Here is a 27,161-nt window from a genome sequence, read left to right as displayed (position 1 = left end):
CTCGTGTAGGACCCCAACCTTGAACTGGGACCAGCTCAGGGCCTTGCTTGACCTACAGAACGTGGCAGAAGTGACACGGTGTCACCTCTGGCCTGAAGGAGGCCTGGCAGTTTCCAGGGTGTGTGCGCTGAGGGAGGCCAATCCATTGAAAGGAGCCCTGCACATGATGGGAAACCAAGTCAGCCCAGGGGAGGCCACGTGGAGGGAACCGGAGCCACAGCCGCAGCCAAGCTCTGGGCCCTCTTGGAGCAGATCCCTTAGCCCCCATGGAGCCACCTCACTTGATGTCACGGAGGGCAGATGATCCGCAGCCCCAGCTCTTCCCTGGGAGAGACATTTGCTGCAGCGGACAAGTTAGACCCAAAGAACACCTGCTAGGCTGACCTCTGAACAGTTCTCCCCTCAACCTCCCAGGACTTTCTTGAAAAACACTCAGAAGAGGCTGAGAGCAAAGCCACAGTTCTAGTGTCCTGGGGACTGATGGGAAGGAGACACTCATGGAGGTGTGCACTGACCCCTGGGGTGCCCCCACCTACCTTCTGAACAGCTGGAGGGGACTGCACCAGGCCTCCAGGAGTCTGTTTCAGCCCTTGGGATGCTGTGTCCTTGGAGCCCGCTGAGGGGAGGCCAACCCAGGAAAGCAGAGTGGCCTTCAGGGCAAAGCCCAACCAGAAGCCCCAACGTCTCAGGGGGCAAACTGATATTTGGCCACACAATTGAGCAAGGGCCCCAGGGAGTCACCTACTTCCTCCTGAAGCTGCCCCAGCAGCAGTGTAAATAACCCAAGTGGGACTTGCCAGCACCTGGGACCCTGCTCGGCACTCACTGTGGGAGTATCAACCCCCGTCCCAACCCCAGGGGCTCCCACACACCCAGCTCTGCAGGTACCTCAGGCCCTGTCCCCGAGGCCTGTCTGGATGAAGCCTGACCCTTGGGGAGCAACACACACGGGCTCTGGAGTTCATTTCAGACCTGGTTTGGGCTCTCTGGCGACCGTTCACGTGCTGAGCAGCCATGGGGTAACTCAGTCCCTGAACCAGTTTTCCTCATCTGTCCAATGGAGTGACAAACTTGACTCCCTTCCCCCAGAGTGGCCAGAAGCTCCAAAGAGAGGCTGGTGGAAGCCAGGGGCTGGAACACACTGGTGCCCTGTCTCAGGCTCCTAAGGTGGGGTGTCTTGGCCCAAGGGTCTCCCCAGGCTCCTGTGATGGGGTCCACTGGCTCAGAGTCCCCATCGGACAACTGTGTTGAGTCACCTGTGGAACCTTCTCTGAGCCAGGACAGAGCCTCCTGACTGGACCAGGCCCTAGCTAAAGCCAAGAGCTGCCAGGCCACCCCCCAAACATCAGGCGGCTGCTAAGGACCTGCTGATCTCAGAACCTGGTTGTGCTGGTCGGCTCTAGAATCTCTTCCCCACGGCTGCATTCTTTGGCAAAACAAGACAAAACAATCAGCCCTTTCAGCTGGAAGCCATCCTTGGAACTTGGCAGTGGATAAGCAGTTCCTGAGCTGCCGCCCTCAGCCATGGGGGCTGCGTCTACAGGGGTGGGGCCCAGAGGGCAGTGAGCAAGCACTGGAAAGACAAGATGTGACCAATTAAAGGCTGTTTATTTCTAATGAGACAAAACACTACAATCTATTCAACAATGGGCTGGACACTGCAGTGATTGGGGGCAGGGATGGAGGGGCAGGGCGAGGCCTCTGAGCTCGATTATGAATAATGTCCAAGGCAAAACCTTCCAGAAGACTCTTCCTTACCCCTCGGGGCAGAAATAAAAATCACACAATCACCACTGATTCAGATTAGAACACCAAGCTGAGCCTCAGCATGACGCCAAGGTCAGCGCAGAGGTGGGGACAAGTCACCGCAACATGGACCTCTCCCCAAGAGGCACCGCCAGTCAGGAGGTCGAAGGAGAAAGAGTGCTTCTCTTGCCCAGGGCTCGCCCTCGTCCTCATCTCGAGAACACCGTTCTCCCACTTTGAGGGTGGAGGCGGCCCCAGGCTGTGCAGTTCTGAGGGAGGGGAGCATGACAGCACCCAGGCCCCCTGCCTGTTGCTCTCCCTTCTCCTCCTGCTCTCAGGCTGGCGCCCGGTGGCCATGGCTCCAGGACACTGCAGCAACACTGGGCGTGACTCTGCCACCCCCTCTACTCTGGAGGGCAGGGCGGGCAGCAAGCAGCTTTGGGGGATGGAGGTGAGGGTGATGCCAGAAGCAAGTGATGTTCACACGCACACTTCCTGGCACTGACAGCCTCTTTTGTCTCGGCCCCCAGGGACTGAGGGGCCACAAGGCACGTAACAGCCCCCAGCCCCGAAGGCAGGCCCCACTATCGACACCAGTCTCAGCTTTCTCCTGTCTGCATCTTAGAGCTTCAGCTCATGGATTTGGGGGGGTGGGGAGGGGCCCCGGAGGAACCTCACTGGCACCTATCCTCAGCCCAGCTCCCGGGGGCAGCCCAGCCCAGCCAACATCCACCATGTGATGGACAGTTCCGTGCTCGCCGGGACCATGTGAAGCCCTGGGCAGGAGGCCACCGCAGGGTGGAGAACTGTTCCATGATCTGACCTCCCGCATCAGAGCCCTGTGCTTGGGTGAAAAGCCTTCTGGTTCTGCCCGCCAGGAGCCAGCCCCTCATGGAGAGACAGGGGCTGTTCTCCACATCCGAGGCTTCTGTAGGCTGGTTTTGGATAAAGATCTGGCATTCCCTTGATTTCACTCCCTCGTTGTTCCAAGGCTCCTCTGTCTTTAGGGTCAGGTCTGTCCATAACAGTTGGGTTCCTTCCTTCCAGCAGAAGTTCACTCTGGCTTTGAAGGAAGGAGCTGGAAGGAATGGCAGTGGAGGGGAAGGGGATGGAGAAAGAAACAGACCACAGTGAAGGCCGCCACACCCCAGCCAGCCAGTGGGGCTGGTGCACGCTCGTGGAGGCGGAACCAGGGCGCAGGCAGAGGCGGTGGTTTCCCGAGGTTACCAGTAAAGGAAGGAGGGCTGGAAGAGCCTGTGGGAAAGAAGAGGGGAGCAGGGGTGAAGGCCCCGGGAGATGTCCTGTGCTAGCCCATAAGGGGCCCTGACTGCCCCGAAGCACAAGCTCTCTGTGGCCTGAGTCCCTCTCAGTTCCCACACAAATCAAGGTGCAGATGGGGCTTCCAGCCCAGGGGGTCGTGGAGCACGCTGCGTGAGTCAGCCCCAACCACCAAACTGCTCTGGGCTGTGTCCGTGCACAAGGGGACAGCCTTGCAGTCCCCATGACCCCTTCTGGCCCTAAGGTCTGAGGCCAGCTCCCTGCTGGCATTTATGGCCCTCAGAAGTGGCTGCATCTAAGCAGAGCTCTGGTCTACCGGGCACCCGCTGTAAGCCGCTGCTGTAAGGGGGGACCTGGGAACATGGCCATGACACAGAAGCATCAGACACCCCTCAGGAGGGGGGCTGAGTGGTTGGGTGTGGCGGTAGGAGTGGCTTCATCTTCTGGTTCTTTCTCATTTTTTGAACCTTGTGGATGCATTCTTTTTAAAAATGTAGTTCAGGAAGTGAAAAGACAGAAGTGCTGGCCAAGGGCTCAAAGACTCTGCTTTCCTTCCGGCAGTTTCTGGACGTCAGTCAGGCTACTCAGCTCCTGGTACTACTTCCCGACATCCCTGTGCAGCAAGCCCCCATGCAGGCCGCCCTTCTGTTTTTATTGCTGTGTGTGTCATGGGCTTAATTTCCTGGTACCATCATCCCACTGGGCTCTGCTCCCCTCTTCCCCACCACCTGCTCCAGTGTACCTGGCAGAGACCAGGTGTGCCCCGCGACGCTCTGCTCTGAGCCCGCGTAGCACCGGGCCTGCAGCTGGGGCAGGCCAATGGGCCCGGCAAGGGGCCACCAGCTCCTTTGCAGAGGACAGAAGCCAGATGGCCAGGTAGGTGGGTTCTGCAGGGTGCCGAAGGGTGGGGCCTGATGGAGGCTGCCCAGCGGGCATCACATGGTCCGGCTGTACTCGATGCCACCCTTGGTGGAGATGCTGGACCACGGCAGGAAGCTGCAGAGCAGGCTGTGGGCCTGGCGGTAGATCCTATGCGGGATGGAACAAGGGCTCAGGTTTGCTAGTGCGGAGCCCAGGTGCTGAATGTAGTCCGTGGGGCTCTGTTAAGGAAGATTCCAACTGCCTCACCTGCCCCCCACACTCTGGGTGGCCGTCAGCAGGGGCCCACGTGGTGATCTGCAGGACTGCATGCAGACGGAGACCCAGAGCCTGCTAAGCCTTTGTGGGGTGCTGGAAAGCCTTGTCAGCCAGAGAGGCCTCCACTGTGCAAAATAACAAAGAGTGGCATCTGAATACAACAGGACCTGCTGGGAGAGGCCGCAGACACATGGACACCCAGACCAAAGCTGCTGGACAGGGACTGGGTGGCAGGCGCCAGGCCTGGTGGAAGAATAAGCGTTCTCAGTCCACTCCCATCCTCAGTCATTAGACAGCAGAGCCTCATCCCTGTGAAAAGGAGGAGGATCCACGGGGCCAACCTTGGATACCTGGGTAAATTCTATCCTCACTTAGTTCACTCCTTGCTCGGTTGCCCTCAGGGTATCTGGGGCCACAGCCTCTATCAGGATGTCTCCTGTCTCCTGGCCTCCCTCCTTCCGCTCTTGGACCAGAGAGGGTTAAAGATGAGGGAGCAGGGGAGGGACGCAGCTCTGGGTCACACGCCTTAGGAAAGGGAGGTCTGGACCCAGGCGCTGCCAATAGCCAGCAACTGTTTTCGCCCTGCTTGTGTGTCTTCTGCGCAGCCAGCATGAGGCCCTTGGATGGCAGGGGCCTCCCGTCTGACCAGTTCACAGTTATCTGTTCTGGGCACCGGAAATGGGAGGCTCTCCATCAGTATTTGTTGGATGGGTGGATCATTGGCCAAGAGGGTTAAAACCTCTATCTTGGGGATCCCTGGGTGGCGCAGCGGTTTAGCGCCCGCCTTTGGCCCAGGGCGCGATCCTGGAGACCCAGGATCAAATCCCACGTCAGGCTCCCGGTGCATGGAGCCTGCTTCTCCCTCTGCCTGTATCTCTGCCTCTCTCTCTCTCACTGTGTGCCTATCATAAATAAATAAAAATTAAAAAAAAAAAATTAAAAAAAAAAAACAAAAAAAAAAAACCTCTATCTTGTGCCAGGTGAAGTCTGAGGAACACTGAGTACAACCAGATCTACCCACAACACCATCTGCTCAGGAAAAACGGCCCCGTGAGCTTGGCCTTGTGAATCACATGAAGGCAACGTGACTCTGGCACATGGGCCCTGTCCCCACGAGCCACCCTTGTGGCTGGGAAGCCACATCCCTCACCCTTGAAAAGTAAAGGATATAGGATTGTCCAGGGAGGGTGGCCGCCGTTGATGTAGAGGACATAGGTGAAGCCATCTTTGAGGACCCCTCGGATGGAGTAGTAATAGGGGAGATAATGATGTTGCTTAAAGTCTCTGTTTTCGTAGAAGTTTATTGCTGTGTTGTTGGTGGTGAGGACATGCAGGTAGATGGCTTTGCAGTGGTCCTGGGCGGTGGTTGATATGTGATCCTTTAAACTCTCAAGTAAAAGGGAACCTGCAGAGAAGGGGTGACAGTCACACAGCAGGGCAGGCAGGCAGGCAAGGAATGTGAAGCAGACAAGGAGATAACCTTGCCAACATCTCACAGATCTCCCTGCCATTGTATCAAAGATGGAACTCCTATAACCACCCTGTCAAAGCCCCTAAAATCCCGCAGCCAGATGGAGGTCATCAGCTACAGACCACCGGGTGTCTGGAACCATAGATGGGGGCCAGGTAGCTCCCTCACAGGGGCTAGGCCTGTGGTGGAGACTCACTAACCTTTCAGACAACAGAAAGTGCAAATAGGAGCCCAGGAGAAGGTAGGGCAGACAGGCCTGGGTCACACAGGAAGGCTGCTGCCCACTGGCTGTGTGGCAGAGGGGGGAGTTTGGAGACAGGCCTGGGGCACATTCCCTGTGCATGAGGGCATCCAATAAATGGCAGCTGGGACTGTTTTTTAATTATGTTTTCTATTTTTAATCAAGAACACCTTTTGACCAGACATAAGCCACGTGTGTGGTGGCCGGTGTGGTAAGAGGTGCCCGTTCCCTGACGAGGACATTTGGGCGCATTACGCATCTGATCGAATCAGATCTGAGAACGAGGCCATTGCCCAGAGACCTGGCGACAGGTGCAAAGAGCACAGGCTGAAGGCCAGCGGAGCGGAGATAGGGCAGGCGGACCTGCGGGCAGGGGCGGGCGAGGAATGTCCGCCAGGGCAGGGGGATAAAGGACATTATGGGCAAGTCACCAGCACATGGGAAAGGACCGGACATGGTGGCTGGAGCATACGTGCCACACACTGCGAGCTCGCGCCCCTTACCTATGCCGTGCTTCCTGAACTCCTTCACTACTCCCAGACTTAGAATGTATGCAACCTGTGTGTCAACAGAGAAGGTGGAGGCTAGAATATCCCCGTCCTGAGGGAAAAGTCAGATATAAAGACCGGTTAATGGCTGAGGCACATCTCACATGCTGATTCCCCAGCCTTGACCTCTGGGGGCGGGGTGCGGGGACTGGAGGGGCAGAGTTTAAGAGTCATCCCCCCACCACACACACACACACGCACACGCAGAAACGAGAGGGTGCAGGTCCTTGCAGCACATGGTTAAACTAAGGACACACACAGACCGTCCCTCCTCCTGAGGATGTGTTGTGGACCTGACAAGGGGCAAGAGTACAGCGGTAATGGGGAGGTGACTGTGCCACATGGGCACGTCCTGGGCACTCAGGACAAGACAAAGTTTGAAAAAGTTTGCCTCCAGGACCCTACGCTGCCCCCCTACATGGTCTCTGAGTAAAGGGAGTGGGGGCTCGAGCGGCCCCTCTATGCCCTGTGCTGCCCACAGTGGGCAGAGCAGCACCCCAGCACACCACCCCATCACTGCATCCTGGTTCCGGAGACGGAATTCTGGCCTGACGGCGAATCTGACCACCGTGCGAGATGAAGGAGAAGAATAAAGCTCAGGAGGAAGCTGGGACTTAAAAGAACTACCTTTGCCCGAATCCAGTCACGAGCAAAATGGGGTATACGTGAGCAGGTCGGGTCTTTCAAAGGCAGACGTCCTTGTACTTTAAAGAAATAAGGGCAGCCCCGGTGGCTCAGTGGTTTAGTGCCGCCTGCAGCCCGGGGTGTGATCCTGGAGACCCTGGATCGAGTCCCACGTCAGGCTCCCTGCGTGAAGCCTGCTTCTCCCTCTGTCTGTGTCTCTGCCTCTCTCTCCTCTCTGTGTATACTCATGAATAAATAAATAAAATCTTTAAGGGAACCCTGGGTGGCGCAGCGGTTTGGCGCCTGCCTTTGGCCTAGGGCGTGATCCTGGAGACCTGGGATCGAATCCCACATCAGGCTCCCGGTGCATGGAGCCTGCTTCTCCCTCTGCCTATGTCTCTGCCTCTCTCTCTCTCTCCCTGTGTGACTATCATAAATAAAAAAAAAAAAAAAATAATAATCTGAAGCTCAACAGACAGAACCAGCTGTCGTGCATTTTTCCCTGTCCTTGGAGTAAACACCCACATGGTCGACGCTGCTCAGTCTCGAAGACCAAAATAATTAGGCAGCATCTTGGCCCAGGACGATCACGTGCAACATGTTTGTGGCTGTGGTCTCGAGCTCTACACTCAGGGCAGAGCTTGCTGATGGGGGCCCCACAGACCTCAGGAGTCCTTACAGAGACCTTGGAGAGCTCGGTGAAGCCGAAGAAGAAATGACATATTCCTCTATCCTCACAAGCCTCTAACCAGAACTAGCATGTCCTTCAGCCAATCACAGCACAATTAGCTGTTTCTACAAACCACCGATCTTCCCAGAGCCCCTGACAACTTTGGGGGTTCTCAGAGTATCATTTACACTCCTCTCTATTTTGTTTTCTGGGATTTTTTTCACCCTTCCCTACTGTGAAACGGCAGTGGTTATGAGGCCTGCGGCTAGGTCTCTCGCCGAACGTGTGTATCACATACGCACAGGAAGAACCAAATAGGCGGGAGTCTCCTACTCGGTGTGGGCTCCGAGGAGAAAGGGCCACAGAGCAGGCAGTGATTCGGTCACAAGCCCGCGCAGTGACAAGACCACCAACTCCTCGCCACACATACTCACTTCCTTATGTATCTTGGTCCTACTTTTTATTTCAGCTACTATCATTCCCACGATGGCGCCCCTGTAGGTCGCGGCGAGGGAAAAGAACTTCTTGTTGGAGGTGATATCACGATACCATGAGTCTGGGTACCTGAGGAGGAGAACAAACGCAAGTTGTTTGCAAAGTTCAAGCTCAACTAATGCGGGGCTTCACACAGTGGAGCCACAGGGGACCCTGGGCTGCTCTGCCCACTGCTCCACGGCTGATAAGGAGCGTGTCCTCCGTTCAGCCTATACCAAAGGGTCTTCTTAAAGCAGTAATCTGTCTAGACGCAACTGGGAATTTCTTTAAAAAAAATTTTTTAAAGGCTTATGGGGTGGGGGGCAGAGGGAATGGGAGAAACTCAAGTGGACGCCAGGCTGAGCCCAGAGCCCAACACAGGGCTCGATTTCATGACTGAGATGACAACCTGAGCCAAAACCAAGAGTCAGACACTTAACTGCGCCAAGGCGGGACTGGGAATTTCTGATGGGAAAAATGATTCTACTATCATTAGAGATGAGAGGGAATGATTCTACTATCATTAGAGATGAGAGGGAATGATTCTACTATCATTAGAGATGAGAGGGAAAAAAAAAACCCTCTGATGACAATCTCTCCATGAGACCAGAATGTGCAGGGGCTGCTGGATGGGTTAGGACTGATGGCCCTTGCTGGCCCACAGACACCTAGGAGATTCCCACAAATTCTGTTGAGTCTTTTTGAAGACTGGGGGTGTGGGGAAGGCCAAGTCGCAGCTGAGCGGCATCTGAGTTCCCGGAGCCTCCCTGGGCAGGGATGGGGACAAGCCCTCCGGGCAGGTTGTGGCCAGGGTTGTTAGGGGCTACTCACCCAGACCCCTACCCAAGGGAGCAGGGAAGGGAACATTTAGTGCAAAGCCCCTGGACAGTAACGAAAAGGCAGACTCAGCCACAGCGAGGAGACACGGTCAGGAAGGCAGGGGCCCTCAGGGCCTAGGGGTGTGTGGGTTTGATTTTTAACTTGGCGTAGATGTAATAGGTTGGCCTGAGATGCCCTTTCTTGAGACCAAGAGCTGGGGAAGGATGCCATACCCTCAAGGTGACAGAGCAGACAGGTCCTCTACTCGGCTCTGCTCCACAGAGGCCACTGACCACCCACTGGAAGGTTCTATGGGGCCTGAGCATCACTTGTACTCCCTCCCTGATCCTCCTCACACTCATCCTTCTGCCCCCAGAGTGTCCGGCCAGCACAGCAGCCAGGACTCGGAGTGGCCAGCACGCAGCCCATGGTGCTACAGTTCACCCCACCATCCTTGGAACCTGAAGCCTGGGTGCAGGCTGTGAGAAGAGGCAGGCAGGTCGGGCGCCCCTGGAGGCGGAGGCTACAGCCCAGCACGTTCAGTGGGCTTGAATCCAAGCAAGTTCTGGGCTGCGAGGCGGCAGCGGCGGCACTGCTGGCAGAAGCAGAGCACCCTCCGTGGCCCGTCAAGCCGCTGCTGGCCCATGTCCCAGGGGCTGAGGCGACTCACATCCCAGCAGAGACAGGAGGTTCGCTGGTCGCCTCCACCTGCAGCAGGCTAATCCACCAGTCTGCGGCGAGGACGTGCGGAAACACGATCCTTGGCAGAGTCTAGTTCACTTTTAACAGGGTGTGGTTTTGTTTTGTTTTTTTTTGAAAATAATAAATTCTTGTGATGAGAGCTCAAGCCTTACCATCTGCGCAGCTTCTACACATACGTATATACAGCAGCATTCACCACGTCGGCATGCTGCACCTTACACTCCTAGGGCTTGATCTTCTAGCTGCCAGTTTGTGAAATAAAAAGCCTGCACCTGGGGGATCCCTGGGTGGCGCAGCGGTTTAGCGCCTGCCTTTGGCCCAGGGCGTGATCCTGGAGATCCGGGATCGAATCCCACGTCAGGCTCCCGGTGCATGGAGCCTGCTTCTCCCTCTGCCTATGTCTCTGCCTCTCTCTCTCTCTCACTGTGTGCCTATCATCATAAAAAAAAAAAAAAAAAAAAAAGCCTGTACCTGGGATCCCTGGGTGGCTCAGTGGTTTACTGCCTGCCTTTGGCCCAGGGCCTGATCCTGGAAACCCAGGATCGAGTCCCACATCAGGCTCCCTGCAGGGAGCCTGCTTCTCCCTCTGCCTGTATCTCTGCCTTTCTCTCTGTGTCTCTCATGAATAAATAAATAAATGTTTAAAAAGAAAAAAAAAGCCTGCACCTAGTTTTCCCACTGTGAGCGCTGTGCGTGCACATTAGCAACAGACAGAACCGCAGCTGCCGATACTCTGCTCACCACAAACTACTGAAAATACCCTGCTACACGGTTTATAGCCTCATAAGCTTTTTTTATCTTGTACATGTTTTTAAATAAATGCAGGATTGGGATACACACTGTTTTCTAGTTTCCTTTTTCATTTATTATCTCATTAAAAAAATTCTTATCAACAAATATACCTCTTCAGCAGACTTCCCCTGGCTGAGTAACAAGCACTTGTAGGCACAAACCCCAACATGTGTAATCCAGTCCTCACCATTATGGTATTTAAACTGATTCTCATTTTTCTGAATTGTCAATAGCACTGCACTGACATCTTTTTTTTTTTTAATTTTTATTTATTTATGATAGTCACAGAGAGAGAGAGAGAAGCAGAGACACAGGCAGAGGGAGAAGCAGGCTCCATGCACCGGGAGCCCGACGTGGGATTCGATCCCGGGTCTCCAGGATCGCGCCCTGGGCCAAAGGCAGGCGCCAAACCGCTGCGCCACCCAGGGATCCCTGACATCTTTTTAACTAAAGAATCTCAGGAAAGGCCTTCTGGGGACTCTCTGCAGGAGGGTCACAGTGAGGTGGAAAGAGGCTGAGGGCAGTCAGGGAGCCAGGCCTGGGGTCCAAGACAGGCAAGGTGATCCTGGGCCACCACGGCAACTCCAGGTCATGCTGGCCATCACAGCAAGTCTCCCAGCTCTGGTTCCCCTCCCCCACCCCTCCCAGCTGCAGCTGGGGACAGTGGGCGCCATTCAACTTACTCGATGGGGAACCAGTCGCCGCAGAGATGCTTCACGGTGTCTATGTCATCGTGGCAGAGGAGGCGCAGGCTGACCTCACTGAGGGCGCTGGACGGCACCACCTCTGTCATTCACACCTGCAGGGAGGGAAGTGGCGTCAGGAGGGCGGCCACGCCCCCTCACAGCCCACCAACCAGGCACTGTCACCGCATGCTACTTCCTCCTCCTCCTCATGCTAACCTGTGAAGCAAGCAAGACAGGGAAGCTAGTATTGTCCCCCGTGGATGGACGTGTCTTCAGCAGCTGCACAGAGTGTGCTGTCTCTCAGCCCCAAGCACAGGTGGCACAGTCGCCCCCACTGTAGAGGAGGAAACTGGCTGCCCCAGCCCATCCCGGCTCCTCCCTGGCTGGTCTCACGTCAACATTCTGTTGCTGTTTCTGCTGCCACAGAGAGCCTCCAGCCCTACACCCTGACTTCTTCCCACCTGGGTCCCATCTGGGGCGGCCGGCCTGCTGGAGGCCATGGATGGCCTGCACTTTGGTGGAAGTGGCACCTGCTGGATGGGCTGCTTCTCCTCACTGACCAGGCAGACAGACTCTTGGGCAGGAAGAGAGACTGGGAGACATGCCAGAGGTCAAAGTAGGAGTCAGGAGTTGCCAACAACTCTTTTATTTAAAATAAATAAATAAAATTATATATATTTACTTATTTTACTTATTTACCTATTTACTTATATTTAATAATCTATGAATACATAACAAAGGATCCCACATTCTTGTCTTTCAACAACCTCCACACAAAACATGCAGCTTGAATTTGTGACCTGAGCTTGCAAGGCAGGTGTGCGCCCTGCTAACAACTCTTCTAAGTCAGGAGAGTATATTCAGTCCAGGCTGCGACACAACACCTGGACCCCCAGGATTGACTGAGTGTGCAGAGAAAGGCAACCCTGCCAACCCAGGTCCAGCAGCCCCTGGTCCCCCAAGGACAGACCCCCAGCCTCTAACCTCGATATGAAATACACTAACCACCTCAGGGTTCCACCTAAAATGCTGGGCCTGGACCCAATTGAGCCCCCAGGCCTAATTGTAGGTCGAGGGTGCCAAGATGTCTAAGAAACACAGAATGAGGGGTATTCCAGACAACTGGCCTGGTATCTTCACAAGATGAAGGTTATTAAAAAAAAAAAAAGTAAACCAAAAGAGGCGAGGAGACCTACCACCAAATATAATGTGTAAATCCCTACTGGGAAAAAGAACAAGTGAAAATAACCCTCTGGGGAAATGTAAACACAGGCGGGACAGCAGCTGATGCTCTGAAGCTGTTACTGACAGTCTTGGAAAAGGAAGGGTGTGATCACGCAGGAAGTCTTGGGAGTGAGGCACCGTGAGATCGGAAACTAACTTTTAGTGTTTCAAGAGATTCTAACTACTGAGGAAGCAAACACGACACAACACTATGAACCACTGGATCCAGGTGTTAGATAAGACAATACAGGAACTTACTGCCCACACGTTCAATTTCTCTACACGCCCAAACATTTTCATAACAAATGGTGGTAGTGGCAGGACCCTGAGAGGACAGTCATCACCAACCACCTGAGCTTGCTCTAGAAACTGGTTCTGTGAGTGTGCACCAAGACAGTGCCAGGGATGCCCAAAGGTCCCGGGGACCTGGACCTCAGCCCTCAGCACTCAGCCAGCCCAAGCAAGTGCCTGCGACAATCCTTCAAGGTCACCTGCTCTGGCTGCCCTGACGTCCTTGGTGCCTGGTTCCCATGAGATTTCAGGTATTCCCGGTCTCCAGGGAGGACCTGTCCTAATGCGCCAGCTGCCAGGGGCTGAAAGTGACCCCGAGGCTTGACCACTGAGATGGTGGTGCAGCTGCTCACCCTCTAAGCCCTGGACACAACCCCAGCATGCTCTACTCAGCAGGAAGGGCTCCTCTGAGGGCCAGTCGGGGGCTGGCGTCCCCCTAGGACCATGTGCTGCTGAGCAGTCAGGCCAAGGGTCACCTGAGGGCTGGCTGAGGGCAGGAGAAAGGGGAAGTACTACAGGAGCTCTGTGGCTCTGTGGCCACACTGGGTTCTGTCTTTGCAGCGCATGCCAAAATCCCAGAGGTGGGTACCATGCTACAGACTCTTGGGCAGGAAGAGAGACTGGGAGACATGCCAGAGGTCAAAGTAGGAGTCAGGAGTTGCCAACAACTCTTTTATTTAAAATAAATAAATAAAATTATATATATTTACTTATTTTACTTATTTACCTATTTACTTATATTTAATAATTTATGAATACATAACAAAGGATCCCACATTCTTGTCTTTCAACAACCTCCACACAAAACGTGCAGCTTGAATTTGTGACCTGAGCTTGCAAGCCAGGTCAAATACTGGCTCAACAGCTGAAATGAGAGGGGACCTGCTTTCTCCTCCTCCCTCCGTGTTTTCAGCCAGTGCCTGCACACTGCCTATGTGGGGTCTGCAAGGGGGGGACCCCTCCCGTGGCCCTCCTGGCAACACAAGGTGCCCTCATCCAGGGCTCTGAGTGGGACAGAATGGGATGTTCATAGAGACATGGGTCTGTTCCTGCTCAAAGCCTGGTGAAGCCCAACAGGCCCGGGGTCAGGCAGCAGCGGAGGTACCGCCTCCACCTAAGGAAGAAGTGGCATCCCTGGCAGGAGCCCTGCTAGAAGACCTGTCACTTAGAAGAGGACAGAGCTGGTCTTGGATTCAAGATCTTGATGGAACCCCTGAAAGCTAAGCTGACCCAGACAAAAGCCTCTTTCTGGGCAGGACAGAGACAGTCTGCAGTGTTGACAAAACAAGGGACACGGGCAGCCCTGGTGGCCCAGCGGTTTAGCACCGCCTTCAGCCCAGGGTGTGATCCTGGAGATCTGGGATCGAGTCCCACGTCGGGCTCCCTGCATGGAGCCTGCTTCTCCCTCTTGCCTATGTCTCTGCCTCTCTCTCTCTCTCTATCTCTCATGAATAAATAAATAAAATCTTAAAAAAAAAGGGGGGGGGGACACAAGCCCTCACAAAAGTTAAAGTGAGAGGCTGCTGGGATATGGCAAGCCCCAGCTGCTGGGCTGTATTTGAGTTCTTAGTTCTAAACACAAAACAAAACCGGAACACCAACCAAACAACAAAGACTATCCTCAGACTAGGCACATCTGACCTTCCCGTGTCACTTGGTGTTTCTTCTTTCTTGAGATGCACCTTCAAAATCAAGACCCAAACCAGCCTGATCTCTAGGTAAACAACAGCTTCACTAACTTGGTTCCTGAACAGTGGGGCAGTTCCAGGGCTCAGCACCCGCATCTACAGCTGCTCACTCCAGCACACATCCCTGTTGGTATCCAGGACATGGCCTGTGGCCCAAAACATTCTGGTGTGACCTCAAGGATCTCACGCCTCTCCAGTGGCCAGCCACCTCTTGGGAAATGGGACTGGACAACCAAAAATGGCAATTCCTGAGTTTTATGAATCACCCCTGTCCAAGATACATCCTAGCGGTCACTGGATAGGATGTGGTTCCCCAGTCATCCCAAGCCAAGGGCTGTTTTGTCCCATAGAACATGAGTGCATGGGTTAGAGGGGTCTGCCCACCAAGAGCAGGATGGACTCTGGCACTTCACATTCGGGTACAAAGTGCTGCTCTCGAGGAGGTTTCTGCACAACCCCCAAAGCGAGGGTAACCCTCCCTTCTTCCACAAAAGGGGTGGAATCAAACACTGAGCCTGGCCTTGTCTCTGTCTTGCCCTTAGCCAGCCAGTCTCTCGGAGTCCCCTCTAGAATATCCAGGGTTAGGTCCCTCAGGACTGCACTGAGGCTGCAATGAGCTGCTGATGGCAAAGGGCTGGGAACCAAAGAAGAAATGCCCGTCAACGTGGGCTGCTGGTGCCTGCCAGCTGGTGACCACACAGTCTTGAATTTTAACACTGATGTCCTAAGTAGTTTTGCTCCGATTCCTAACTTGGGTGGTTGTTAGCTGCTGGTTCAGTGTTGGGAGTTCAGTTCAGACTCACCTCCACTGGAAAGAGGCTTTGCCCCCCAACCCTTTTAGCTGAATTCTGGATCCATACACAGTACCTCTGACATGTTAAAAAACAGTTCTCTGGCTGAACACATGTACAAAAAATTACTAAATGCAACAATCAAAGGTTTCATTAATCTTGTAAGGTAAGAGAACAGCATTGTGGTTGTGTAGAAAATGCTCATGCTCTTTAAAGAGATGTACAATGGATACACAGAGACAAAATGACAGGATGTCCTGTAATTTAATTTAGTTGGAGCAAAGGTGGCTAAATGTTAATAACTGTTGACCTGGATGAATGGCAGGTATGTCAAGTGGATGTTTGAAAATGTCCCAATTAATAAAGCAAGCAACCAACGAAACTTTTCCACAGACGCTGACTTTTGGATATAGATGGGAGGTTTGCCAGGTGACCCATTTAAATGCCTCTGGCACCCTGTACCCCAAACTCGGAAAAGCAGCACCACATGCTGCAGCAACCACCACAGTCTCTGTGCACCTCATCACTAGAAGAGGGAGTTCTCAGCAAACCATGGCTCGTTCACTGACATGCACTCTGGATCCCAGCTGGGTTACAGGCCTAGTTCAGAGGGTTAACAGGCTCAGGGAACACTGGTCAGCACCCAAGTCAACCAAATCTCAAACTCCACTGATGTTTTTAGGATCGACAGCACACAGGGCACAGTTTTAGGAAGTAGCCTGAAGCTGTCCAAGATGCTCAGTATCAAACAGGGCCAGTTTATTTCTTATTAAGATTTTTAATGTATTTATTCATCAGACACAGAGAGAGAGTCAGAGACATAGGCAGAGGGAGAACCAGACCTCCTGCAAGGAGCCTCACGTGGGACTCAATCTCGGACCCTGAGATCACACCCTGAGCCAAAGACAGACACTTAACCACTGAGCCACACAGGCAACCCAACCACAGGGCCAGTTTAGGGTAATGCCCTTCCCCTTCCCCTTCCCCTCAGGGCCAAGAAAAGTAAGTACAGGAGTCCCTGCCTAAACCTGGAGCCTCTGGGTCAAAGTCAACAACCCCACATCATCCAAGGCTGAGGCCGAGGCCAAGGCCAAGGCCTGTCCCTCAGTGCAGTCTTTCCAGAGAAGGCTCCAGGGACAAGGGGGTCCTCTTCTCCCTATTCCAACAATCTTCAGGGAAAATCCTGGTGGACAAGCTCCAACACATCGCCATCTGCCAATCCATGTAGCCAAACAGGATGGTCTATAAAAATCTTTCTCAACACCCCTGCAAGGCCACAATCTCTCCTCTAAATCAAGCAAGGAGGGAGTGGGAGTGGGAGTCCACTATGGACTGTCAGTGGATGACTGCATCGACAAAATGCAGTGGACACTTAACCCGACACCTGCTACAACGTGGATGAATGCTGAAAACGTGTTGAGTGAAAGAAGCCAGACACTAAAGGCCACATTTATGATTCTAGTCATGTGAAATATCTAGAACAAGCAAATCCAGACAGTAGGTGAATGGTTGCTAGAGGCCAGCAGGATTGGGATGGGGGTGGGGATGACGATGGCTGTGGGGTTTCTTTTGGGAGCAGTAAAAATATCCTGAAACCAAATGTGATGGATGCACAACTCTGTGAATACACTAAAAATGCTGAATGGTACACCCTGTGTGGGTCAATTGTATAGCATGTGGGCTGTATCTCAACAAAGCTGTTAAAAACAAAAGTAATCCTGAGAGTGAATGTTTCTTTGGTGAACAAACGGATGCAAAAATTCTTTCTGAAGACAGTCACAGTAGATTCCAGAAAGAATCAGAAGCTTTCTAGCCTGCAAGTCAAACTGCAGGGACTCGTGCGGGTGCCCATGAGGGGCTGGCCTGGACCTGCCACCTGAGGTGTGGGGTTATGTGCACACGCACGTGCATGCATGCACACACATCTGTGCCAGCCCCAAAAAGGCTAGGGAGCCTGGCAGGAGACATGGATTCAGAGCCGAGGAAGAATCGCCCGCTCACCAAGGTCCACCTGGTAGCTTACTCCAGATCTGGGCCAATTTTAATTATTTCATACTCAAAGAAAAAAATCTGTCACTGTGTAAGAAGTGATCAGAGGAAGTTATCGAGTGTCAGACAAGAATGTCCGTGCTAGGAGTTTTCACAGGGTAGCAACTTAAATGCTTTTGAGAAAGAAAAGATCACGCTCAGATTCCCCCCAGCTCCAGCTGAGAAAGCAACACAAACCACAAATCACCAGATGAATCTGAAATCAACTTTTGGCTCCAATGTTTGGTCTGTGCCAGGAATCTCCAGGTCCTCCTCTTTCCAGGAACAGCTCTGTAGACTGTTCATCTGGTGAGAGCCCGGCTCGAGCCAGTCGGAGAAGTGGGGTGCCATGACTGCCTGCCCTCGCTGTTCTTGGCAGAACTCCAGGTGTCTCACTGGTTGTGCTCTACTGTGTTCTTGAGCTCCCATGGAAAGGAAGAGCATGACAGGACACCAACAGCATGCTCCCACTAGACCCTCCAGCACAGGGGACGGAATGAGTACAGGCACCCGGCAACATCAGCCAGCAGTCAGGGTCTGGGTGGTCAGACAGACCCGAGGCATCCGAGGAACAAGAGCTGCTGCAGCAAAGTAAGTGCCAGGAAGTGAGGCCTTGACCTGTAAGGCTGCCTGTGACAGGGGAGCAAGAGGATGGGGGTGGGACGCTTTCTGAGGGGACTGGAAGTTCTGTACGCAGATGGTGGTGGTGGTTACACAGACACACACATATACGCATGTGTTAAAACTCACTTGGTGCATCTTGCCCTATGTATACTAAACTTCTATAAAGTTGATTTTAAAGATTTTTAAAAAACTCTCTATGAAAAAAAAAAACCCTCTATGTTGAAGTCTGATAGCAAAGGGAGAGATCCATAATAAATGAGCATTTCATGTCCTCGGACTTATAAATAAATTTTTCCCTAGTATCCTTGGGACAAGGCTCTTGACTAAAAGGACAGGATTTGCTCTGTTTGACTTTCAAGAAAAAAAACTGGGCTCCAAGATGCACAGCTATTCGTGGACTCTCACACTCCTATTAAAAAGTACTTCCATGTTTTCAAAAGCCTTGACTTAAAAATAGAAAAAAGAAACTTTTAACTAAGGGAAAAATGCAGCATTTATAGTGCCCAGGCTGTCCCAGCCCAGCTCCAGCAGGCGGAGAAAGTTCAGGAAGGCAGGGAAAGGGGGACTCCAGGGGAAGCCTGGTGTGGTCCCAGGAAGCACTGTCATCAGAGGTCAAGTTTACAGAGAGGGTGGCGGAGCATATGAGATGCTGGTGTGGCAAGAGGCTGGTTTAGATAGGGAGCAGTCCAGGCAATCCACCTCTGACACCTTGGTAGGAACTGGTAGGAACTCACCATTTACCCATCCAGAACTGTCTGCCATGTAGCAGTCTCCTATTGCTATGGGCTACTCTTAGGGCTTATGGGACAAGGCTCCTGATGAATGATTCACCAGACAACAGGGGCCAGTGGGTGAAGCCAGAGCACAGGCCCACCAAGTCAGGTCGCAGTTCTGAGCCTTCAGGTGCTGGTGGGACGTAGCACCAAAGCCTCAGACATGCAGGCCACCTTTTGGGACATTTCCATACACTTCCCTACAAAGACACAGATGCATCGATACAAAGTCAGGGGCATGTTGTACAGGGAACCCAAAGTTCTTTTGGGCTTGGAAGTTAAAACACGAAGCTGCAAAGGTTCAGGCTTCAATGAGAATTTCTGCCTGGGTTTCCTGGCTAAAGAAATCGATGGTGACAGAAATCAGAAAGCAGATGTGGCAATGGACACCAAGAAGGGGCAGAAGGCAACCTGCTGGGACGATGGTGATGTTCGGATCTGAGCTGCTGGCCACAGGGCAAACACTAGTCAGGGGCCAAGCTCTCTGCCAGAGGCCAGCGAACTCGGGGTGCCTGCACTCGATGGCTGGGTCCTCCTTCAGAATCTTGAGGGTGAGAATGCAAAGACAAAGGCCTCCGTGCAGTTCAGGGGAGGACATCTGGGATTTTGGAGCTCTGCTCTTAACCGTCACACTGTGTCTCAAGATGACATAGGTCTTATTTTGTTTAAATTTATTTTTCCGGGACACCTGGGTGGCTCAGTGGTTGGGCGTCTGCCTTTGGCTCAGGGCGTGATCCTGGTGACCCAGGATCAAGTCCCATGTCGGGCTCCCTGCATGGAGCCTGCTTCTCCCTCTGCCTGTGTCTCTGCCTCTGTGTGTGTGTGTGTCTCTCATGAATAAATAAAATCTTAAAAAAAATTATTTTTCCATTTTGTTTTACCTCCCGTCCAAGGCCAAATGACCAGATGCGGAGGGCATACGTTGAGAGCACTGCGCATGTCTGCCACCTGCAAGCCCCTGACGCTCCTCGGAAAGGCATTGGGATTAAGGCTGGTCATGACAGTCGAACAGAATCCTCTGCTTGTTCTAAGGACCGTGTCATGGCCTCAGCACCAGCGAATTTCCAGACAGAGGACTGGACTGTAGGCAGGTGGCCAAAGAGCTCTTTGCCTTTTGTGGCCTTACTAGGCCAGTGTCAAAACTGGAGAAGGAAAGCCCAGGTCTGGGGTGAGACAAGGATGAAGAGGAAGATGAGAAAGAATATGACCTGGAGGGGATCCCTGGGTGGCCCAGCGGTTTAGCGCCTGCCTTTGGCCCAGGGTGCGATCCTGGAGTCTCGGGATCGAGTCCCACGTCAGGCTCCTGGCATGGAACCTGCTTCTCCCTCCTTCTGTGTCTCTGCCTCTGTCTCTCTCTCTCTATGTCTATCACGAATAAATAAATAAATCTTTAAAAAAAAAAAAAAAGAATATGAGCTAGGACAAAGGAGGACACCGGAGCCAGGGGCCAGAGATGTGGAGCCATGAGCAGCCCCCATGGTCCCCTTGTCAGAAAGTTCCAGACGTGTCTCATGTTCCCGGAATAGAACATGAGGGCGCAGACGAGCCTCTGCTGCCAGCTCACACACTAGCAGGGAAACAGCGAGAGCACAAGGGTGTGGGGACCGCAGGTGTGTGGGCCAGACAGGCCGAGGACCCCTGGTGAAGAAGTGCTTCAGCCCCTCTGCTTTCTGAGATCCTGGCAGCGGGCTGCCCGACAGGGCACTAGGACCCCAGAATAGCGTTCCCACTTCAGGTCCCGTGTAACAACAAGCCACCTGTAAATAACTGGAGTTTTAGGGTCTGGGAATAAAAATATATGTAATAATCTGCATTCCTGACCAACAGCCACGACTGGACCCTGTCTAGGGCTCAAATTCAGCCAGGAGTACGTGTTCTCCCACAGGGAACTCCAGCGGCTGCCAGCAGCCCTCAGCACTGCGAGAGTGTACGTGGGTGTGTGTGTGTTTGTGTGTGTGTGTGGGGGGGGAGCAGTCAGCTAGTCCCTTTGAAAGGAGAAAGCACAGCAATAGGGGACTCGGGTTTTGGAGACCCCGCCTGCCTGCCCCCCGCCCCCCAGCAGGCCAGGCTGCCCGCCTCCGTGTTTCCATCTCTGCTGGGTTTTATCATTGGATGGGTTTTTACTCTGCCTCTCTACCTTTGCGTTTAAGATCCTTCAGAATCAAAGAGATGTTCATTATGAAAGTGGGCCAAATTTGGTATAAATTAACACTTGATCATGAGGTTAACATATTATTTTTAAAAAGTAATTTTACCTCCTGCCAGCATTTGCCTCTGGAATTACAGCAGATCGTCTATGTTCTTCATCACTCATTTCTGTATTTGAGCTTTTTTTTTTTCTTCTTCAACAGCTTGAGTTGTTTTTGTTTTCAGAAAAAAAAGACTTTCAGGTGATATGAGAAAATCATGAATATATTCTTATTAAAATTATCTCATGGGCTGTTTTTAATTAGCAACAACTTGGAAGTTTTATAGTGTCTCTGCAAATTCTAAGTAGAATGATTACCCATTTTGCCCTGAAATAGTCTCTCCTAGTGCCAACTTTTAGATCTTGGACCCCTGGAATAGTGTAGCATTTTGTGCACTGATACCAGAAATAAATGTTCTAAATACAGATTCAAAGTTGTAATGAAGGGATCCCTGGGTGGCACAGCGGTTTGGCGCCTGCCTTTGGCCCGGGGCGCGATCCTGGAGACCCCGGATCGAGTCCCACATCGGGCTCCCGGTGCATGGAGCCTGCTTCTCCCTCTGCCTGTGTCTCTGCCTCCCTCCCTCTCTCTCTCTCTCTCTCTCTCTCTGTGACTATCATAAATAAATAAAAATTAAAAAAAAAAAAAGTTGTAATGAAGCAAAAAGGAGGTATTTGTAGATAAGGATGCTAACCGCACTTGTAAACATAAAGGGTTCCTATGTAATTCTTAAACAATTTTCGTGGTTTTATAAAATCCAATATAGGGGATCCCTGGGTGGCTCAGCGGTTTAGCGCTTGCCTTTGGGCCTGGGCGTGGTCCTGGAGTCCAGGGATCGAGTCCTGGGTCGGGCTCCTGGCATGGAGCCTGCTTCTACCTCTGCCTGTGTCTCTGCCTCTCCCCCCGCCCCCCTATCATGAATATAAAATTTTTTTTTTTTTGGGGTATGGAATATAAAAATTTTAAAAAAAAATCTTTAAAAAAATCCAATTTAAAATATTTACAAGTTTTAGATGACCACTTTTTAAAAGGTTTTAAAACAGTCCTGGGGCACCTGGCTAGCTCAGTCCAAAGAGCCTGTGACTCCCAATCTCAGGGTTGTGGGTTTGAGCTCCACCTTGGGTACAGAGATTACTTAAAGTGAAATTAAAATAAGACAATAACATTTCCCTTTTCTTGAAGGAGGTAAATGCTCTTGTAAACCTTTTTATTTTACTCTGAACACAGAGTAAAATAATTCATATGCAATATAAAGCAAAACTAGGACTCCCCTATTCACCCCATCACCAATAAAATGACTGTTAACGTTTCTGGTGTTTCCTACAAGAAAATGATTTTTTGGGGGCACCTGGGTGGCTCAGTTGGTTAAGCATTTGCCTTTGGCTCAGGTCACAATCCCAAGGTCTTGGGATGGAGCCTCACATTCTTCTATCTTCCTCTGTCCCCCACCTTGGTTTACGCTCTTTCTCAAATAAATAAATAAATAAATAAACAAACTCTTTTAAAAATGATTTTTTGCTTTTTTTTTAAATAGGAGAGGGCTTGGCTGGTAAGGGGCTGAGGGGCTGTTTGGGGTGGTGGGTATACAAGTATACTCATGCCAGGACCATTTGTAGTGTACTTTCCTATAGGCACACTTTTTTTTTTTTTTTTTTTTTAAGATTTTATTTATCCATTCATGAGAGACAGAGAGAGAGAGAGAGGCACAGAGACACAGACAGGGAGAAGCAGGCTCCCCACAAGGAGCCCAATGCGGGACTCCATCCCTGACCCGGGGATCATGCCCTGAGCCAAAGGCAGACGCTCAACCATGGAGCTACCCAGGCAGCCCTGTGGGCACAGTGAAATGGTGTTAAAAAAGGGAGGCCAGAGGAGAAACAAAGTAACCTGAAACCAAGACTAGAAAGCAGCAACAGTCTGATCAACAAGCCCTTCTGAAGAGTTTAAAGAGAGAAGGATGGTTGGAAAAAAACAAAATTGAAGTAAGCACCCACCAGCACTCCCATAAATACTATAAAAAAAGGTGTAAATATTATCCATCAACATTTTCCAGGTAAGAATTCTTTTCAGTACCTAAGGGACAATTACCCACAGACTCTATTATATAATGAAACTGCTTTCTTCTAATTCTTCTCAGTCATTTTCAAGATGGGCTCAAATTTCCAATACTTCACTGCCCAAACAGGTCTTATTGCAGGAATTCAGGAAGCAGAAAAGAGGAACGCAATTTGATTTTGAACAACAGTATTTAGCAAGAAATAGAACTGCAAGATTTTTTTTTAAAGGACTAGTGTTTTTTTTTAATTTTTATTTATTTATGATAGTCACAGAGAGAGAGAGAGAGAGAGAGAGAGAGGTAGAGACACAGGCAGAGGGAGAAGCAGGCTCCATGCACCGGGAGCCCGACGTGGGATTCGATCCCGGGTCTCCAGGATCGCACCCTGGGCCAAAGGCAGGCGCCAAACCGCTGCGCCACCCAGGGATCCCAAGATTTCTTTTTTAACGTGGTCTGTAAAAGATGACAATACTTTTCTCTGGCATGCCTGTGGAAGCACAGGGAACAAAGACTTTCTCAGCTGTCGTTCTGCATCCCCTTCCACAAGTACCTCCTCTCTGCTTGTTACAACCATCACTCTGTCTTCAGAAAGTTTACTTGCTGCACCAGGACACAAAATGCCACGCTGTCCCAAGGCCGTGGGGTTAAAAGTTGGCACTAAGAGTCCATTTTGAGGCACAAGGGGTAACCATTCTTACAATTTGAAGAGACATTTAAAAATCTCTACATTGTCACATTCACGGGTCATTTCGCCCCCTGCTACCTGCCACATGGGCCCTCCCTGTGAGGGAAGTCAGTCTCAGGTGAAGAGATGGGCAGTTTGAGATGCTGACAGAACAAGGGACCAGCGCTCACTCACCGTCACTCCTTCTCTCCCTGACCATCTACCTCGGCTCCGGGACCTGGCCACCTTGGCTGACTGTCACATGCATGCCGGCCTCTCTGCGGTGGGGCACTCAGGCTCCAGGAAGTTCAACTGCTGACCTGGGCCCCAAGCTACTTCCTGCAGAAAGTGCTGGCTCCCTGTTCTGACCCCCTTCCTATCATTCCAGGAACACCGAGCAACTGCCTTAAGGCTCACACCAGAATACTAACCGACGATTTGCTCATTGGGTTTTCTAATGCATGGGTCTCTCTTTAGTCAGTGGTGTAAAGACTTCACCTAACCCAGAGCTGGCCTACCAGCTAGCTCCTATCAGAGGCCATGCTAAAAAGAATGATATTTAGGGAAGGAAGCCTGATCTTGAAGTTATCAAAAACACTTAGAGATATTTGCTGGAAAAAAAAAAAAAATCAGCATTTGAACTTAGCCAGAAAGAGACCCATGAATGAGGTCCAGCATTATTTTGCAGATCAGCATCACTTGAAAGCAGTGCACATGGACATGAGCAAGACCAGCTCTGACACAGAGTCTAAACCCCAAGCTTGCTTTCTGCAAACAACGAATGGAGATGGAAAAATCATGAGGGCTTTTGTGGATTTCTTCCAGAAAGATGTTGAGGGAAGATAATGGAGATAAAACTTAGATGTTGAGCAGCCACCATTTAAGAGAAGACATTGCCTGATAGGTAGCCAGCTCTCTATTCAGGTAGGAGAGCTGTCACCAACAGCTGAGACCTCTGGGCCATTTCAGCAGTGCAAAGACACATGCCACCCTAAATTCAGAGCTCTCAGGATTCTTCTCTACCCTGTGTTACCTGTGGCTGCTGCAGTGTGAGGATGCTGTGTCCATCTGGTCTAAATGCACCTCAGGTTGCTAGAAATCAAAATGCTGCTAATACTACATTGAGGCTCAGACTGTTCTGGGGCCAAGTACCCAGTCAGCAATGACAGCATCACCCCAATTCAGGTGTAAGTATCTTTTATCTCTCATATCTTTTAACATCCAGGAATTTTCTTCCATCTCAGGCTGAGGCATGTTGTTGCTAAGCAACTTCAAGTCACATCTGAAGTCTGTGTGTGGGTGTGGTTAAAATAAACAGGTGACAAAGCCGCTGTAAGTTACAGAGAGGCACAGACCTTTTAAAAAACATGCCTATACTTTTTATTCTGGCCTGTCAACACCACACCGTGCCTTGACTTTGTTTTGTACAGGTTTTAACTGTCTTCATAGAATCCCAGCCTGTCTGCAAGCTCAGTGATATGGAATTGCAGCAAACGGTGGCCCAAGGGAGAAGGAGCTCAGGCACACTGCCTTCTCGGGGCCTAAGTGCACAACGATTGTGATCTACACAAAATCCTGAAACAGGGTTAACTGCAGACCTATGTGCACTGCCATGACTGATGATCTGTCCATTTGGAGAGATGGCCGGGACTTATATTTCAGCCACCCGAGTCTCTCGTGTTTAATCCCTTCTTCTCCAAACTTAAGTCAATTCAAAGATTTTTGTGAGAGAGAATTTGTTTTTGCTCCAGTCCTTTTAATTCAATGATGCTCAAGACTCCTCTTCTTTCTCCCTCTCCGGCCAAACAAATAACTTTTCACACCTATATCTACATCATAAGAGGTCACCACAATTGTGGTATTTCTGTAGATTACCTGAAGTCACCTACCTTTCCTGGGTTACTCATTAACCAGAGGTTTTCTGCCTTCAGTGCTCTGGAGAAACTTCTGCAACTAGCAATGTCCTCTCCAGTTCTGACACTCGGATTAACCACTGCCCGGGCACCGCAGGGAGCCATCGTGTGGGGCGGCAATCTCGCCTCAGAAGAACTGCGTAACAAGATTTTAGCGCTCCGGACTTGGCAGAGTGAAACAGATCAACGAAGCTGACAATGCCCACGTTCACTGCGGAGCAAGTCCGGGTCCTGTGCTGTCGGTGGTCCCGAGGAGGCCCACAGCCTCCCTCCCGATTTTCCCACGGGGACGCACACAGGTGCTCCGGGCTCCCGGTCTTCCCTGACAGGTGCCCGATCTGGTGGAGAAGAGGTCAGGGCTGCCGTAGGGTCTGCACCGCCGGCTGTAAACTACCAGACACGTAAGGAATCGACGTGTCTTAAGACCAGAAGGTACAGCTGAGGAGAGGGTCGGCGGCGACGAAGACGGAGCCCCAGGCTGTCACGAGTCCACAGCGGGGCAAACGGGTCGGCAAGAAGTACAATCGGCGCAACAAGTACCAAAGCAAAGGTCGGGCCAGGCGAACTGCTGACCTGTGAGAAGGCCAGGCCCTTCGGCAGGAGGGGGACCTGGCGGGAAACGGGGGCCCGTTCGACCTCTGGCCCCAGATGTCCACCCCCACTCGTCTTGGGGCCTGGCCGGGGGGCGCCCGGGCGAGGGGGGCCGCCGGAAGCGTGTCGGTCCTCGCCCCGCGGCCGCCCTGCGCACCCCGCGGGCCTCCTCAGCCGTGGCCGGAGCGAGCTCGCGCCCCCTCGGCCCCCCACGGACTCGTCTGGGCACTCCAAGGGGCGGGCCGCTCGCCCAGGCCATCCCGCGCCCCGCCGCGGCCGACTCGGGCCCCCGCCGCCCGGGTCCCGGCGGCTCCTCGCCTCCCTCACGACCCCTGTCCCACCGCAGGCCCGAGCCGGGGGAACCTCACCTCGGGCGGGAGCCGGCGGCAGCGGACGCCGTCGTGGGGCTCAGCGCATCCTGGGGTCGCAGGCAGCCGAGACGCGGGGCCGCGCGGAGCCCTAAACGAGTTATGTAACCGGCAGGGGCCGCAGCCGAGACGGAGGCGGCGGCCCGCGGCACTTCCGCCTCCCGCGCCGGGCCGGCGGCGCAGGCCGGAAGCCCATTGGCCGCCGGCCCCCACGTGGGACGCCGACGCCGCCGCTGCCATCTTAGGTACGGGCAGGCCTCCGGCGAGGGCAGGCGGCCGGCGGCGGCGACCGCGGCGCGGACTAGGCGGGCGACCCTGCGAGCGGGCGGGCGAGGACGCGGGTGTCGCCGCCCCGGTGGAAGCCGGCCGGGTCGGGCCTTGTGGAGGAGCCCCGGGGGCGCCCGAGGAGAAGATTGCTCCCCGCCGTCCAGCCCCGGGCTGACGCTCTGCTCGGTTGGGCTCGGGCTTTTCCATCCCCGGAGCCCGGCGGCGCGTCCAGCCGGGGAAGCGTGGTGGCCTGGACCCGGTTGGCGGGCAGCACCTCCCCTGGCGCCCGGCGACGCGGCCGCCGGCCAGGCCGTCTCCGCGCACGGGCTGTTGAGGGCTGTCGCCGTGCCAGTGGGCTGGGGTCGGTTGCGCTCAAGGTACAGGATCGAACTCCAGCTCTGTTACTAGGAACTCGTGTTGAGCAACATCTGATAGTAACTTTAAAGCAGTTTATTCTTTGCCTTCGAATAAAAGTGGACCACACAGCCAAAGCATGGAATAAAAAG

General features: G+C 52.6%; 1 protein-coding gene across 5 annotated transcripts; it reads right to left on the bottom strand.

Moving 5' to 3' along the window:
- Positions 1-1,589: 1,589 nt before the first annotated feature.
- Positions 1,590-26,577, bottom strand: NAA60 (N-alpha-acetyltransferase 60, NatF catalytic subunit). 5 transcript variants are annotated; one of them, XM_072835517.1, is made up of 8 exons: positions 26,389-26,565; positions 25,406-26,038; positions 11,186-11,301; positions 8,150-8,279; positions 6,377-6,473; positions 5,332-5,566; positions 3,767-4,116; positions 1,590-3,000 (listed from the first exon to the last, which is right to left on the bottom strand). In XM_072835517.1, exons 3-7 carry the CDS (start codon positions 11,293-11,295, stop codon positions 3,960-3,962), a joined length of 729 nt encoding a protein of 242 aa, XP_072691618.1. In that variant the 5' UTR covers positions 11,296-11,301; positions 25,406-26,038; positions 26,389-26,565; the 3' UTR covers positions 1,590-3,000; positions 3,767-3,959. The 5 variants fall into 5 exon arrangements, with proteins under 5 accessions (XP_072691618.1, XP_072691620.1, XP_072691617.1 ...); XM_072835519.1 differs by having other exon boundaries at positions 25,406-25,767; XM_072835516.1 differs by lacking the exon at positions 25,406-26,038 and having other exon boundaries at positions 26,389-26,577.
- Positions 26,578-27,161: the final 584 nt, after the last annotated feature.

The sequence above is a fragment of the Canis lupus genome, chromosome 8 (genome assembly GCF_048164855.1).
Source record: "Canis lupus baileyi chromosome 8, mCanLup2.hap1, whole genome shotgun sequence".
NCBI lineage: Eukaryota > Metazoa > Chordata > Mammalia > Carnivora > Canidae > Canis > Canis lupus.
The sequence above is the reverse complement of the archived record's forward strand: the minus strand, read 5'-3'. Positions and strand labels throughout refer to the sequence as shown.

Bases quoted from the DNA above. Each gene is read 5' to 3' on its own strand.
- NAA60 (XM_072835516.1), bottom strand. From the start codon at position 11,295: ATGACAGAGGTGGTGCCGTCCAGCGCCCTCAGTGAGGTCAGCCTGCGC. The intron at 8,280-11,185 runs GTAAGTTGAATG...TCTCCTCCTCAG, and splicing joins GGCGACTGGTTCCCCATCGA to GTACCCAGACTCATGGTATC. The intron at 5,567-6,376 runs GTAAGGGGCGCG...CCTTCTCTGCAG, and splicing joins GTTCAGGAAGCACGGCATAG to GTTCCCTTTTACTTGAGAGT.